General features: G+C 49.4%; 1 protein-coding gene across 1 annotated transcript in view; it reads left to right on the forward strand.

The window, feature by feature from the left end:
• Positions 1 to 14,017, forward strand: part of LOC139532493 (mediator of RNA polymerase II transcription subunit 13-like) — a 111,480-nt gene that overhangs the window by 92,203 nt on the left and 5,260 nt on the right. The window contains exons 13-28 of the mRNA XM_071330158.1: positions 793 to 883; positions 1,639 to 1,850; positions 2,112 to 2,320; positions 5,542 to 6,476; positions 6,682 to 6,849; positions 7,235 to 7,458; positions 8,022 to 8,211; positions 8,446 to 8,875; positions 9,114 to 9,324; positions 9,555 to 9,746; positions 10,715 to 10,938; positions 11,293 to 11,435; positions 11,562 to 11,720; positions 12,329 to 12,517; positions 12,685 to 12,836; positions 13,798 to 13,962. Of these exons, the coding sequence (XP_071186259.1) occupies positions 793 to 883; positions 1,639 to 1,850; positions 2,112 to 2,320; positions 5,542 to 6,476; positions 6,682 to 6,849; positions 7,235 to 7,458; positions 8,022 to 8,211; positions 8,446 to 8,875; positions 9,114 to 9,324; positions 9,555 to 9,746; positions 10,715 to 10,938; positions 11,293 to 11,435; positions 11,562 to 11,720; positions 12,329 to 12,517; positions 12,685 to 12,836; positions 13,798 to 13,962 (3,894 nt within the window). The remainder of the gene's footprint in view (positions 1 to 792; positions 884 to 1,638; positions 1,851 to 2,111; positions 2,321 to 5,541; positions 6,477 to 6,681; positions 6,850 to 7,234; positions 7,459 to 8,021; positions 8,212 to 8,445; positions 8,876 to 9,113; positions 9,325 to 9,554; positions 9,747 to 10,714; positions 10,939 to 11,292; positions 11,436 to 11,561; positions 11,721 to 12,328; positions 12,518 to 12,684; positions 12,837 to 13,797; positions 13,963 to 14,017) is intronic.

A 14,017-nucleotide genomic window follows, 5' to 3' on the forward strand; every position in this document is an offset into this window, starting at 1 on the left:
GTGTGTGTGTGTGTGTGTGTGTGAGAGGAGGATGAACTTGCGGTCATTGGGGCCTGCCAGCACTACAGCCTGCCCGCTGCACTAAACCACAATAAATATCCCATTAGCTAGAGTACCGCCTGGCAAGTGTGTGTGTGCGCATCTGAGTGTGTGTGTGTGTTGGTGAGCCAGAATGTTGCGTGCATGCAGTACATCAGCGTCTATGGCTGACATGTCATCCTACAACACATTACAGTGTTATCAACTACGTTTATACAGACACTGATTCGGATCTTTTACCCAATTATTGGCTAAATATCTGCTCTGGTTTGTCAAAAGCTTGTGTAAACGCGGCTTAGATTCAAAAAGGCTTTCCCCAACCCCCGCCCCAAAGGTGGATATGGATGGCTTCCAAAGGGCTCTGTTCTGACTTTGGCCCCCACAGAACAGTCACAGTCCAGCCCCCTCTGAGACTGTCTGGCACCAACAACACTGCAAGAACACACTGAGGGCTGCAATGCCACCACTGGGTTACGGCCTGCCAACAGGGTTCCCCAGCCCCTCACTGCAGGGGCTTTGTTGTTGTGGAACTAACATCACATCGATTTGTTGACTGTCACTGTTCTCGGGTTTCAGAAAATGTGTAATATTGATTTATGTTGTGTTCATTTAAATTAAACGTTATACAGTTTAGTCTCATTGAGATAAAATATATATAGAGACATGTCATTTAATTTTGTGTGTTGTTTTTGTGAATAAACTTTTGAATGTTTTGAATCTTATTTTTGCCATGTCTTTGTTTATATTCAACAGCCTGGTTCCAGACGAGCGGTGAATGGAACAGGTGATACATTTGGCAACAAGGAACCAAAGCCAGCCACTCTGGACCCAGTATCTTGCATCAGTAAGCCTGCTTCTCCCTGCTCTCAGATCAGCCTGTTCAATCAGCTCCTAGCTCAATGCTTATGGGATAGGATACGCCTAAGCACTGATCCAAGATCAGCTTTCCCCACTTCTCAGCCTAAGTATGATGCGCTGAAAATGTGCTTGAGGCAACTCAAACCCATGTAGAAACTCATAATATAACACTTGGAAAGCACAGCCTGTTCATACTCATTAATTCACTAATGAAGCATGAAGCTTCTTCAGTCACTAGTCTTAGCACATGTTTGCATTCCAGAATCCTTATGTATCAGGCATCTCAGTAGGAGTGCTGATCTAATATCAGGTCTCTATGTTCATAAGGCAAAAGGCAAAACTGATCATAGATCAGCACTCCTACTCAGCCCAGAGATGTTGTTTACCTATGCTGCGCCCCCTTGTGGCGATAAGAGTTCTACAGAAGTCACTGGCTGTCTGAGCGACCCTGCTCCACTCCAAACAGACAGCTCTGAGCCATGGGGCAGGAACAAGAGTCTCATTATCTACCTCTCTATGTGACTAGTGTATAGCTTTGTGTGTGAAACAAGGTGCTTGTTGCCTCAGCAGTTAGACTGTCAAACTGTTGATTGTACCTGTTGAGCCATGGCTGCCTTTGAGACTTCACTTGTTGTTGTCACTGAATGAGAACCTTGATTCCTCTCTAGTCTCTAACGCCCCTCCCCCCCTCTTTCTTAATTTATCCCTATATTTCCCCTCTCCTCCCTCTGTCACCTCTAGGCTCGGCAGATTTGCACCAGATGTTCCCCACTCCCCCCAGCCTGGAGCAGCACATCATGGGCTACTCTCCCATGAACATGGGCAGTAAGGAGTATGGCGGCCTGGAGGTCGGACAGGGCATGACCAACCTGGACGGTACCTCGTCCCTTGGGGGATACTTCAAGATCGAGGTGGAGGAAGGCTACTGCAGCCCCAAGCCACAGGAAATCAAGGTGGGTTTGGCCCCTAATTTTCATCTTGACCCTCTTTCTGACCCTGATTAGGAGTCATGGATAATTCCTCTGCATCACCTAACTGTTGCTGAACTTAGGACTGCTGGTGTTTTCTAGCCTAACCATGCCCAGGAGTTACAATAAGGATGAATGTGAAATGAAAAAGTCAATTGAAGTCATAGTACTGTAGCCTCAGTGTACATACAGCACATGGTCTAACCCCAGTGTCATACGCCACCGCTCCCTGTCTCTCCCCCTCAGGACTTCTCGTTTGTGTACAAGCCAGAGCTGTGCCAGGCATTTGTGGGCTGCTCCATGTTTGCCCCCCTCAAGACCCTGCCCAGCCAGTGTCTGCCCCCCATCAAGATGCCAGACGAGTGCATCTACAGGCCCAGCTGGACCACCGCGGGCAAACAAGAGATGCTCAACCACCCCCATGTGCCTTCCATGGCCTACCTCAACAAAGACAGGTAAACATATTTCCTTCAAGTGCATAGTCCAGAAACCACTTATCTCCTCACCTGCCATTGCATTGGTGTGTGGTTGTGCATTTGAATTGTCTGATAGAGTAAATCAGTCAATCTCTATATGAACCACTCATAACCAATGTGTTTTGTCTGAATGCCTAACTGCTAGGGGCCCATCTGCTATGGGAGGGCTGTCTGTCTGCGTGGCTAACTGACTGTCTCAGGACCCTCTCCTCTGCTTCTAAAGCCTGTGGAACCAATGGAGACTTTCCCAGCTGCTCCAAGGATTTTTTTACAATTCGTAATGCTCATCTGTGCAGAGGGATACTGAAGCTGCAGTGTAATTTAGACTTAGACGATACAGACACACACACACACACACACACACACACACACACACACACACACACACACACACACACACACACACACACACACACACACACACTTGGGTTTATCCCCCTACCCCTTGAGGAGCCTGTTCCATTCCTCAGGCATGGCTGATTGAGAGGAGAGGAGATGAGTGTAGATGAGGTGGTGGTGATTGAAGGTGAGGATTATTAACCCTCAGTACTGAGCCTGGTCTATCAAATCAAATCAAATTGTATTAGTCACATACACATATGTAGCAGATGTAATTGCAAGGGTCGCGAAATGCTTGTCTTCCTAGCTCCAACAGTGCAGTAGTATCTAACAGTGCAGTTGTATCTAAAAACGATTCACAACGATACACACAAATCTATAAGTAAATAAATATTAGATTGAGCAATGTCGGAGTGGCTTTGACTAAAATACAGTAGAATAGAATACAGAATATACATATGAAATGAGTAAAGCAGTATGTAAACATTATTAAAGTGACTAGTGTTCCATTATTAAAGTGGCCTGTGATTCCATGTCTATGTATATAGGGCAGCAGCCTCTAAGGTGCAGGGTTGAGTAACCGTGTGGTAGCCGGCTAATGATGGCTGTTTAACAGTGTGATGGCCTTAAGATAGAAGGTGTTTTTCAGTCTCTCGGTTCCAGCTTTGATGCACCTGTACTGACCTCGCCTTCTGGATGATAGCGGGGTGAACAGGCCGTGGCTCGGGTGGTTGATGTCCTTGATTATCTTTTTGTCCTTCCTGTGACACCGGGTGCTATAGATGTCCTGGAGGGCAGGTAGTTTGCCCCCCAGTGATGCGTTGGCCAGACCGCACCACCATCTGGAGAGCCATGTGGTTGCAGGCAGTGCAGGAGAAGGTGGAAATCTTCAAGTTCCTCGGCGTACACATCACTGACGATCTGAAATGGTCCACCTCAGGAGGCTGAAGAAATTTGACTTGGCCCCTAAAACCCTAAAACAAACTTTTACAGATGCACAATTGAGAGCATCCTGTTGCGCTGTATCACTGCCTGGTACGGCAACCACTGCGGTCCCGTCGATGTGGATAGGGGCGTGCTCCCTCTGCTGTTTCCTGAAGTCCACGATCAGCTTGTTTTGTTGACGTCGAGTGAGAGGTTATTTTCCTGGCACCACTATCCCAGGGAGTTGATCATTTTCAACCATTTTACCGACCTCCTAAACAAAAACTCCCAATGAGTAGTACTGTTATTGCGGACCTTTTTCCTAGTAGTGTAATTACCATATGATGGCAATTGAGTGATTTGAAGTTCTTTTTTACAAGTAATGGCAAAACCAGGTCTGTTTCCCCTAATATATGGCTGTATGATCATAGCTGTACCTCTCTGCATAATTTGGGGCATGCCTGTTTAAGGGCATAGAGGACGGCAGGTAACCTAGTGGTTAAGCGTTGGGCCAGTATTTACATGTTTTATTTAACCTTTTATTTAACTAGGCAAGTCAGTTAAGAACAAGTTCTTATTTACAATGACGGCCTACCCCTGCCAAAGCCTCCCCTAACCCGGACGACGCTGGGCCAATTGTGCGCCGCCCTATGGGACCCCTTGTGATACAGCCCGGGATCGAACCAGGGTCTGTAGTGACACCTCTAGCACTGAGATGCAGTACCTTAGACCACTGCGCCACTCAGCAGTCCAGTAACTGAAAGGTTGCTGGTTTGAATCCCCAGGATGACTAGGTGGAGAGAAACAATCTGCCGATGTGCCTTTGAGCAAGGCACTTAACCCTAATTGCTCCTGTAAGTCGCTCTGGATAAGAACGTCTTCCAATTGATGTAAAACATTTGGACCTTGCTGTTCCTCTGTCTGGGTAGAGGGGGGTATAGATGGGGCCTCTGTTCCTTGCAGAGTGCTAAGAATGGCAGTAAAGTCCCAGGATGTCATGGGAAAGCCCTATTAGCTGGTCATGCTGTTTTTACGACCCTCACTACTTAACCTGCGCTACTGCCGTGTAAGGGCTGCATCCCAAATAGCACTCTATTTCCTTTATAGTGCACTATGGGCCCTGATCAAAGGTAGTTCACTGTATAGGGGTGGAGAGAGAGGGAGGAGGCAGGGGCCTACTGCTTTAGGTTCAGCCACAATTTGTTTCTTTCCCACACATATGTAAGTAGCCTAGGTATGACAGGCTGTGCTGTGCTCTCCTCCCTCTTTAGCTCTCATCACAGCTGCTCTCCTCCTCTCGCCAGGCCCAAAAATAGACTCTTCTCCCTCATTGAGGGGCTGCTTCAAATGGCAGCGCCTTCCGCAGTGGCATTGGGATACCCCGATAGACAGCCAGGCAGCCACTTTTCTCTGCTTTTCTGTTAACCGTTCCCCCTCTTGACAGTTGTTGTGTCGTTTACCTCTGCTGTGTAATGGAGGTTTAGTTGATACTGAAATGAACTGTTGATTGTTGTGTTACTGTATCCCAAGCTCTGGTTTGTTGTGTTGTTTTGAATTAAGCTCTAGCACAGGGTTCCCCAATTGGCGACCTGTGGGACAAATTTGTCCTGCGGGTGGTTTTATTTGGCCCACCAATGTTTTGTTGTTGTTGAATTTTCATTGTTGGACATAAAAAACTGTAAAAACATCAGGAAATCAGCTCCAAGCGATTTTAATATGGGAAATATGTTCCTAGGTATTTCCACGCATAGTAGAGAGACGTGATCATAATTATACAAATGTAAGCAGTCTACAAATTATTTGTTGCGTCCCCCGACCATCCGTTCAAGAAAAAATCATCCCGCGGCTGAATCTAGTTGATGATCCCTGCTCTAGCATATTGTCCCCACAGGCTGGTTTGTGTGACTGATTTCTCTCTTCACTTCTCTCTGCCACAGTAACATCCCCAGTGTGGGCAGTGCCATGGACCAAGACTACAGCCAGAGCTACACACCCCAGACCCATACGCCCTTCATGTCCAACAGTGCCCCCCCCAGCAACAGTGGCACGGGCATCCTGCCCTCCCCGGCCACCCCGCGCTTCTCCGCCCCCACACCACGCACTCCCCGTACCCCACGCACCCCCAGAGGACCCGCCAGTGTCCAGGGTTCGCTCAAGTACGAGAACTCAGACCTCTACTCGCCTGCCTCTACCCCCTCCACCTGTCGACCCCTCAACTCAGTGGAACCTGCCACCGTGCCCTCCATCCCCGAGGCCCACAGCCTCTACGTCACCCTCATCCTCTCTGAGTCCGTCATGAACCTCTTCAAGGACTGCAACTTCGACAGCTGCTGCATCTGCGTGTGCAACATGAACATCAAGGGGGCCGACGTGGGTGTGTACCTGAGCGACCCCACGGGAGAGGCCCAGTACCCCTGCACCTGCGGCTTCAGCGCAGTCGTCAACCGCCGCTACGGCAACAGCTCGGGCCTATTCCTGGAGGATGAGCTGGACATCATCGGACGCGACTCGGACGTCAGCCGCGAGGCGGAGAAGCGCTTCGAGGCGCTGCGGCAACACTCTCTGGAGAGGACAGGGGGAGGAGGAGGGGGGAGGGGAGAGAGGGTACCAGACGAACTGATCTTACTGCTACAGGACCAGTGCACCAACCCCTTCTCACCCATGGCTGGGATGGAGCCTGACAGCCTGGCAGCGCGTGGGGCCGGGGGTTGTCCAGTGCCGGCCTGTGTGAGGGTGGAGGAGAGGGACTACCACAGTGACTGCTACATGGCCCTGGAGCACGGCCGCCAGTTCATGGACAACATGTCAGGAGGCAAGGTGGACGAGGCCCTGGTCAAGAGCACCTGTCTACACCACTGGTCCAAACAAAATGGTAAGAAAAACACAATTTTGTTGTTCTAACCATCATTAAAATCCATGTCTGATACATTGATACCTTGTTCTTTGCATTTGGCCCTTTAGAGCTTCAGTTGGCTAGCATAACTAACCAACAGAAACCAGTCTGTTCATTTTTCCTGCCAGTTAGCGGTATGTTGATATTTCTAGTTATATTTCTCTCCTCCTTCTCCTCTCCCCAGCGGTGGACATCAGTGCTCTGTGCTCTCAGGACGTTTTGCGGGTGCTGCTCTCCCTCCAGCCTGTACTCCAGGATGCCATCCAGAAGAAGAGGACGGTGCGCTCCTGGGGCGTTCAGGGACCCCTCACCTGGCAGCAGTTCCACAAGATGGCTGGACGGGGCTCCTACGGTAAGCCACCAGGGACTAAATTCTCCAAGAGCTAAAAACTCACATAGGCAGATACGGTACAGCTCAGTAGTCATCTCAGTCACACTGCTCTAGTCCAGATGTCAGCTCAGTGGGGAAGCTGCCACTGCTGCTGTGATGGGTTCACTTTGGGCTTTCAATCCTTCTCTGAGAGGTGACGGGTGGCACGCTGGCTTGTTTAAGTAATTACTCACTATCTTCCCTCTGTTCCTCTCCTCCTCTTCACCTTCTCTTATACCCCCCCCCCCCACTCTCCACTCCTCCTTCCTGCCCCCCTACTCATCTCTTCACCTTCACTTCTCTCTCCTGCCTGTCTCTTCCTGCATCCTTCCTTCTCCTCCCCCTCCCTCCTTCTTCCCTCCATCAGGCACAGATGAGTCTCCTGAGCCCCTGCCCATCCCTACCTTCCTGGTGGGTTATGAGTATGACTTTGTGGTGCTGTCGCCCTTCGGCCTGCCCTACTGGGAGAAGCTGCTGCTGGACCCCTTCGGCTCTCACAGGGACGTGGGCTATCTGGTGGTCTGTCCCGACAACGAGGCCCTACTCCAGGGGGCCAAGAACTTCTTCAGGGACCTCACCGCCGTCTACGAAGTAAGGCTGGAGAACGTTACAATGTTAACGTCCATTTACCATGCAAGAGATGGGGCATCTTTGGACAGCTGAAGCAAGACATTTTTCTTCAGGATTTTTTTTTTTTTTTCATGAAAATGACCATAGGAGTTAGGAGTTAAGCGGCTATGACCATAGGAGTTGGGAGTTAAGAGGATATGACCATAGGAGTTGGGAGTTAAGAGGATATGACCATAGGAGTTGGGAATTAAGAGGATATGACATCTTGGGAAGTGAATTGAAATGTCAGTGTGAAAAATAGAAAAACTCCTAATTGAAAACAAAGGGCACTTTTCAATTATTGAAAGAAATGGAATTGACCCATACCTTGCTAGAGGCATCCCAGCCTACTGTACGTATTGATGACAGAAAAAATAGCCTGTCTCCTTCAGTTTTGTACCATTCCTTAATGGACTGTCTACCTCGACATAAATTCACTCAAGTTGTTCCTGTGCTGTTGTCTAAGCATTCCGCCATCCCTCCTCTCTTTCCCTCCCTCCTTCTTCTCCTTCCATCCCTTCCCCCACTCTCCATGTGCCCTGCAGTCATGTCGTCTGGGCCAACACCGCCCCATCTCAAAAGACCACCCAGACGGCATCGTGAGAGTGGGTGGAGCGGCCGCCAAGAAGCTGGCAGAGCAGCCTGTCAGCGATTGGTTCCTCAAGGCTGCCAGCGGCAACAGCGACGCCTTCGCCAAGCTCAAGCTTTACGCTCAAGTCTGCCGCTACGACCTTGGTAGGTTCCAATGACTACACGGTTGGGGATTCGGTCGGCGTCGGACCTTTCGGTACCTCCAATGCCCATATTGCCAAGAACGTGGTTTTACAACATTGTTTCTATTTTTCTTTATATATATATTGGTTTCTAAAGTCTAATGCTAGGTCGTTCACATAGCTTATGAATGAGATTGTGTTAAAGGTTGTTTGACTACTGTTAACCTGTGCTTTCTGCTCCTGTCTCTCTCCTCAGCTCCATACCTCGCCGCGCAGCCTTTACACAGCTCCCTCCTCGCACAGCCCACACCCCCTCCTGCATCCAGCCAATCCTCATCCATGCAATCCTCCGGCTCCTCCTCCACCACCTCGACCGGCCCCCAAAACTCAGCGACCCCCGGAGGCCCCTCCCTCCCCAACAGCAGCGGCAGCGTGCCTAGCAACAGCACGGGTGTAGCCAACAGTGCCAACAGCGCGGCATCATCAGGGAGCCTGCCCAGCAGCGGGATGCAGTCTGCCAAGCCCAGCTCTTTCCCTCCCTTTGGGACCATGGGCTTGCAGAACCAGAGCCTGGATGGTGGCACCCAGGGAGGGCAGCTGGGACAGCAGGCTGGTTCCCAGAACACAGGACTCCCCGGGGGGGACTCAGCCAGCCAGGCCCAGGCACCCACTGAACCCCTAGAGAGGTAGCTACAACACCAGGGTCTGCATTCACTCATATGTTCACACACACCACACACACACACACACACACACACACACACACACACACACACACACACACACACACACACACACACACACACACACACACACACACACACACACACACACACACACACACACAGACACACACACACAGTGCCTGGAGGGAAACCCCATTCCTCGTCCTAACTCCCCTCTCGCTCTTGTCCCCCTCTCCAGCACCATGGAGCGAGAGAAGGTGGGTGTGCCGACGGACGGAGAGTCTCACGCCATCACATACCCCCCGGCCATCGTGGTGTACATCGTGGACCCCTTCACCTATGAGGAGCCTGAGGCGGGGTCCAGTGTGTGGACCCTGGGCCTGCTGCGCTGCTACCTGGAGATGCTCCAGTTCCTCCCACCACACATCCGCAACGCTGTCTCTGTACAGGTAACCTCAACACAAGTATATGTGTGTTGATGAAATAATGTGTCTGGCATTGTCAAGAAGTGTCCGTTTATTTAGAATAAACTATCACTAACAGTTGCTAAGACTTTGCTTTACTGCTAAAGATGTCAGATGGGACAATCAGTATGAAAGAAGACAGAACAGGGCGCTGTATGTAATGTACAGTAGTTTTATTAGCGTTGTATGCTGACATGCTGGTATCCACCTCTCAGATCATCCCGTGCCAGTACCTGCTCCAGCCGGTGAGGAGCGAGGAGCGTCATATCTATGCTCAACACCTCAAGTCCCTGGCCTTCTCAGTGTTCTCCCAGTGCAGGCGGCCCCTCCCCGGATCCACCAACGTCAAGTCACTAACCGGCTTTGGCCCTGGCCTGGCCATCGACACTGCACTGAAGAGCCCAGAGGTACACAAATCATCACTGACCAACATTATCCTGACATGATCCTAACTAATATGCAGCTCCTACACCAGAGATGGGCATGTCTGGACCACAGGGACAGCTTTGTCTGAATCAGTGATTTGATTTAGAGTGGGGAAACCAGGTGTAGGAAAGCATCGACTTGAATGGATGAATGAAATGGCAGGGAGAGCAGTAAACCAGCGGACACCATCTCCTCTGAGAACCAGGGTTGCCCAACCCCGTCATAGCCTGACCCTCCCCTCTGCTCCTCAGCCCTCTGCTCCTCAGCCCTCTGCTCCTCAGCCCTGGCCATGTGTAGTGTGCCAGCAAGAGAGGGAGCACTGAGCTGGAGAGAGGGTTATACTAACCCCCTTAGTCCTGTAACAAGACCAGTCGAACTTATAACCCTCTTCCTTCTCCACAGTTTTCTTTCCATTATCTGCTTGGCTAGCTCCCTGAGACCTCCCTAATGGATTCCAGGCAGCAGGTTTAGACAGGGAGAGGCCCTAGACTGGCACCCAATCCTATTTAGCTCTCCCAGGCCAGCCAGCCACTCACCCACCAGCCACTACATTGCATTTCCCCCTGTACACAGTGGAGTGGAGTGGGTACTAGAGACAAACGCTGAGCTACTTAGCTAGCTGGATAAATGTCATCTCTTCAGGGATTTGGGTGGGGAGAGGTGACAACTGTAGTGACACTTTTGGAATGTTGGCTCAGCCGACTAACCAACTCAGTGATTCTCATACGTCTTTCTAGTCCTGGAGTAGATAGATTTAAGTCCTGGATTGTGTTCAGGAGGGCACAATGTACCCAACCGTGTTGCAATGGAAAACAAAAAGATATCATAGTTATTTGACAAATTTAAGTAGTACCTCCCAGTTTCAAAACATGTTATACCTAATAAACACAACCATTGTATAACCACTAACTCCTAACCTTTGACCCCTCTCTCTCTCGTCGCCCAACAGAGACCAGAGTGTTTGCGGCTATACACACCTCCCTTCATCCTGGCGCCGACCAAGGACAAGCAGACGGAGCTGGGGGAGACGTTTGGGGAGGCCTCTCAAAAGTACAACGTGCTGTTTGTGGGCTACTGCCTGTCCCACGACCAGCGCTGGCTCCTGGCCACCTGCACCGACCTGTACGGAGAGCTGCTGGAGACCTGCATCATCAGCATCGACGTGCCCAACAGGTGGGACCACCCGACAGCACACACCATCATCATCCTCACCACCATCTAGAGTCAGCAAACCTCGAGCAGAGCAGAGCATTACAAATGGCAGGCTATTGCAGCTAGCAGTTTTTTTCCCCTTAGCAAAACAATGTTTGTTTTGCATTGAGTTTTTCGTTTTTTACGATATACCAGGTAATGATGAAAACTGTCTAATAATGAAGTGTAGTAATGAATATTGCAAGGTCAACAATCTACAACTTTCCTTGCAACCTGGCAACTCTAGTGATGTGTAGTAATAAGTGTTGTGTTAAATGTTCATCTGTCGTTTCAGTGTGTGACAGAATGTGTGTGTGTGTTTTTGTTTCGCCATAGAGCGCGGAGGAAAAAAGGCTCTGCCCGGAGGTCGGGCCTGCAGAAGCTGTGGGATTGGTGCTTGGGGCTGGTGCAGATGACATCAGTGCCATGGAGGGTGGTGATTGGTCGACTGGGCAGAATGGGACATGGCGAGTTGAAAGGTGAGGTGGAGCCTTCTATTTTACTGTTATACGTTTATTTTCTTGCGTTTATTTTGTCTTACTCGTTCACTCACTCGTCTCTCTTTCTCTTCCCCTCTCTCTCTTTCCTTTCTGCCTCGGTCCCAGACTGGAGTATTCTGTTGAGCAGGAGGAACCTGCAGTCTCTGAGTCGCCGTCTCAAGGAGGTGTGTCGTATGTGTGGCATCTCTGCCTCCGACACTCCCAGCATCCTTAGCGCTTGCCTAGTCGCCATGGAGCCTCAGGGCTCCTTTGTCATCATGCCAGGTACTACGTTCTCCTGCCCTTTGTGTGTGTGTGTCTGATGGATGATGGCAGCCTATCATAATGCATGTCGCTCCCTGTTGTTATCAGATTGATGGGTCTGAGGACAGTGCTTCTCTCAGCCATAAACCACTGGTTCTCAGTCATAAACCACTTGTTCTCAAACTCCATTGATTTCTGTGTGATGTGATGGAGACTGGCATGGACCATTGATACTGTGGGTGTATAATATGGCTCTACTGCTGTATATGAGGAGGGGCTAGACTGGTCCCTCCGGACCAGTGGTTTTGGTTAAAGGAGATGGATGTCTCCTCTCCCAGGACTTGGCTTTGACCCAGACATTGTGAGTTATACTCCACAGATCCAATGATAATTATAAAATACAATAGAGCACTGGACTGAATAATAATGGCCAGTTGAAAGATCGAGGTTGCTTTTATTGGCACCACTTACATTTTTGCTGCAAGTGTTGTTACTAATTAATTGACTGATTAATGCATGATCGCTATAGCAGATGTCACCCGTTTCCATTTGTATGTATACTGTATGCGTTCAATGTAGATTCAATGAAGATGAACGTATTGTTAACCTGACTTCCTCTTTCTCTCCAGACTCTGTGTCGACAGGCTCAGTGTTCGGCCGCAGCACCACTCTGAACATGCAGACGTCCCAGCTGAGCACTCCTCAGGACACATCCTGTACCCACATCCTGGTGTTCCCCACCTCAGCCTTTGTCCAGGTGGCTAGCTCCAACTACACTACTGACACCAACATAGATATCGCCTTCAACCCCATCCCTGGTGAGTCTACTGTACCTCTGCTCCTCCCTCTGGCCTCACCTCTCAACTCTCAACTTTGACCTTACCTTTTCTTTTTCTTTTACCTTATTGAAAATAATTGATTTAGTCCATTGGAAAGAAGTAGTTTTTTGAGTTTCTCTCCTCTTCTCCTCTCCTCCTCTGTCCAGATGGGTCGGACGCCATTGGGATCTTTGACCTGCTGGACCAGGAGAACGACCTGGTGGACCCCGACATCATCAATATCCTGCCCGCCTCGCCCACCACCTCGCCCGTACACTCCCCCGGCGGCCACTACCACCAGGGGGGAGACGGCAGCAAGGTAGGCCCACCACACCACAACATGTCTCACCTGTATAGACTATAAGAGGTACTCTAGTACAGACTTTATTGAGGAAAAAACTTGTCACATGGATGACGCAGGAGAGACGAAGCAGGTACGGGAAGTAAAACATTTAATATAGAACGGACATGGAACGAGACGATAACAGCGTCAGCAAACAGATAACACAGACAAAAAACAATCAGTGCAGCAGCAGGGAACAGAGCTGGGGAACTGACAAATATAGGGGAGGAAATAAACAGATGATGAGTGAGTCCAGGTGAGTCCAATGTCGCTGATGCGCGTGACGAGGGAAGGCAGGTGTGCGTAATAGATGATAAGAGTGAGTGATGCAGGGCAGCCTGGCGCCCTCAAGCGCCAGGGGGGTAAGAGCGGGAGCAGAAGTGACACAATCTGCAGTTGCTACATCCATTTTCATACTTTTAAATGAATGAAATATACCCATTGATTATTGAAGAATATAACTTATAAATGCCTCATGAGCTTAGTTTAGATGTCATACCACATCAGAATAATATATAAGCTGGTTTCACTTCTTTGTAAACAGAGTAATTCAAACTATTTTTACATTGTATCAACACAAAACATGGTTAAAACTATAATTATGCATATATTATGTATGGTCAATTTCTTGCATCCATAGCTCATATGTCTATGAATTTGAGAGTTACATTTCTCCAGACCTCAGCTTTAAACCAAAACAGTGGCAGCTTACCGCTTTGTTATTGTTTCAATGGCAGATTGCCCCTTTAAGATGAACACAAAGATGACATTTAAGTAAAGTAATTTAATAAAGTAGATTTGGCCTGGATTGATAATGCTAGTGCTACTTAGTTTTCTTGAACAGTTGTTCTGTAATTTATGAAAAACCAAAAAGCCTTTTACAGTGTACATTATTACACGCCAGAGATGAACTCATCCTCCTCCTCTTCCCTTCCAGGGCCAGAGTACAGACCGGATGGAGTCCCACGATGAAGCTCCTAACATCCTGCAGCAGCCCCTGGCCCTGGGCTACTTTGTGTCCACAGCCAAAGCCGGCCCACTGCCTGACTGGTTCTGGTCAGCCTGCCCTCAAGCTCAGAACCAGTGTCCCCTTTTCCTCAAGGTAAACCTGTCAGACATCTGCACTCATACTCCTGGGCCCATATTCATATTGTCTC

The sequence above is a fragment of the Salvelinus alpinus genome, chromosome 1 (genome assembly GCF_045679555.1).
Source record: "Salvelinus alpinus chromosome 1, SLU_Salpinus.1, whole genome shotgun sequence".
NCBI classification, from domain to species: Eukaryota; Metazoa; Chordata; class Actinopteri; order Salmoniformes; family Salmonidae; genus Salvelinus; species Salvelinus alpinus.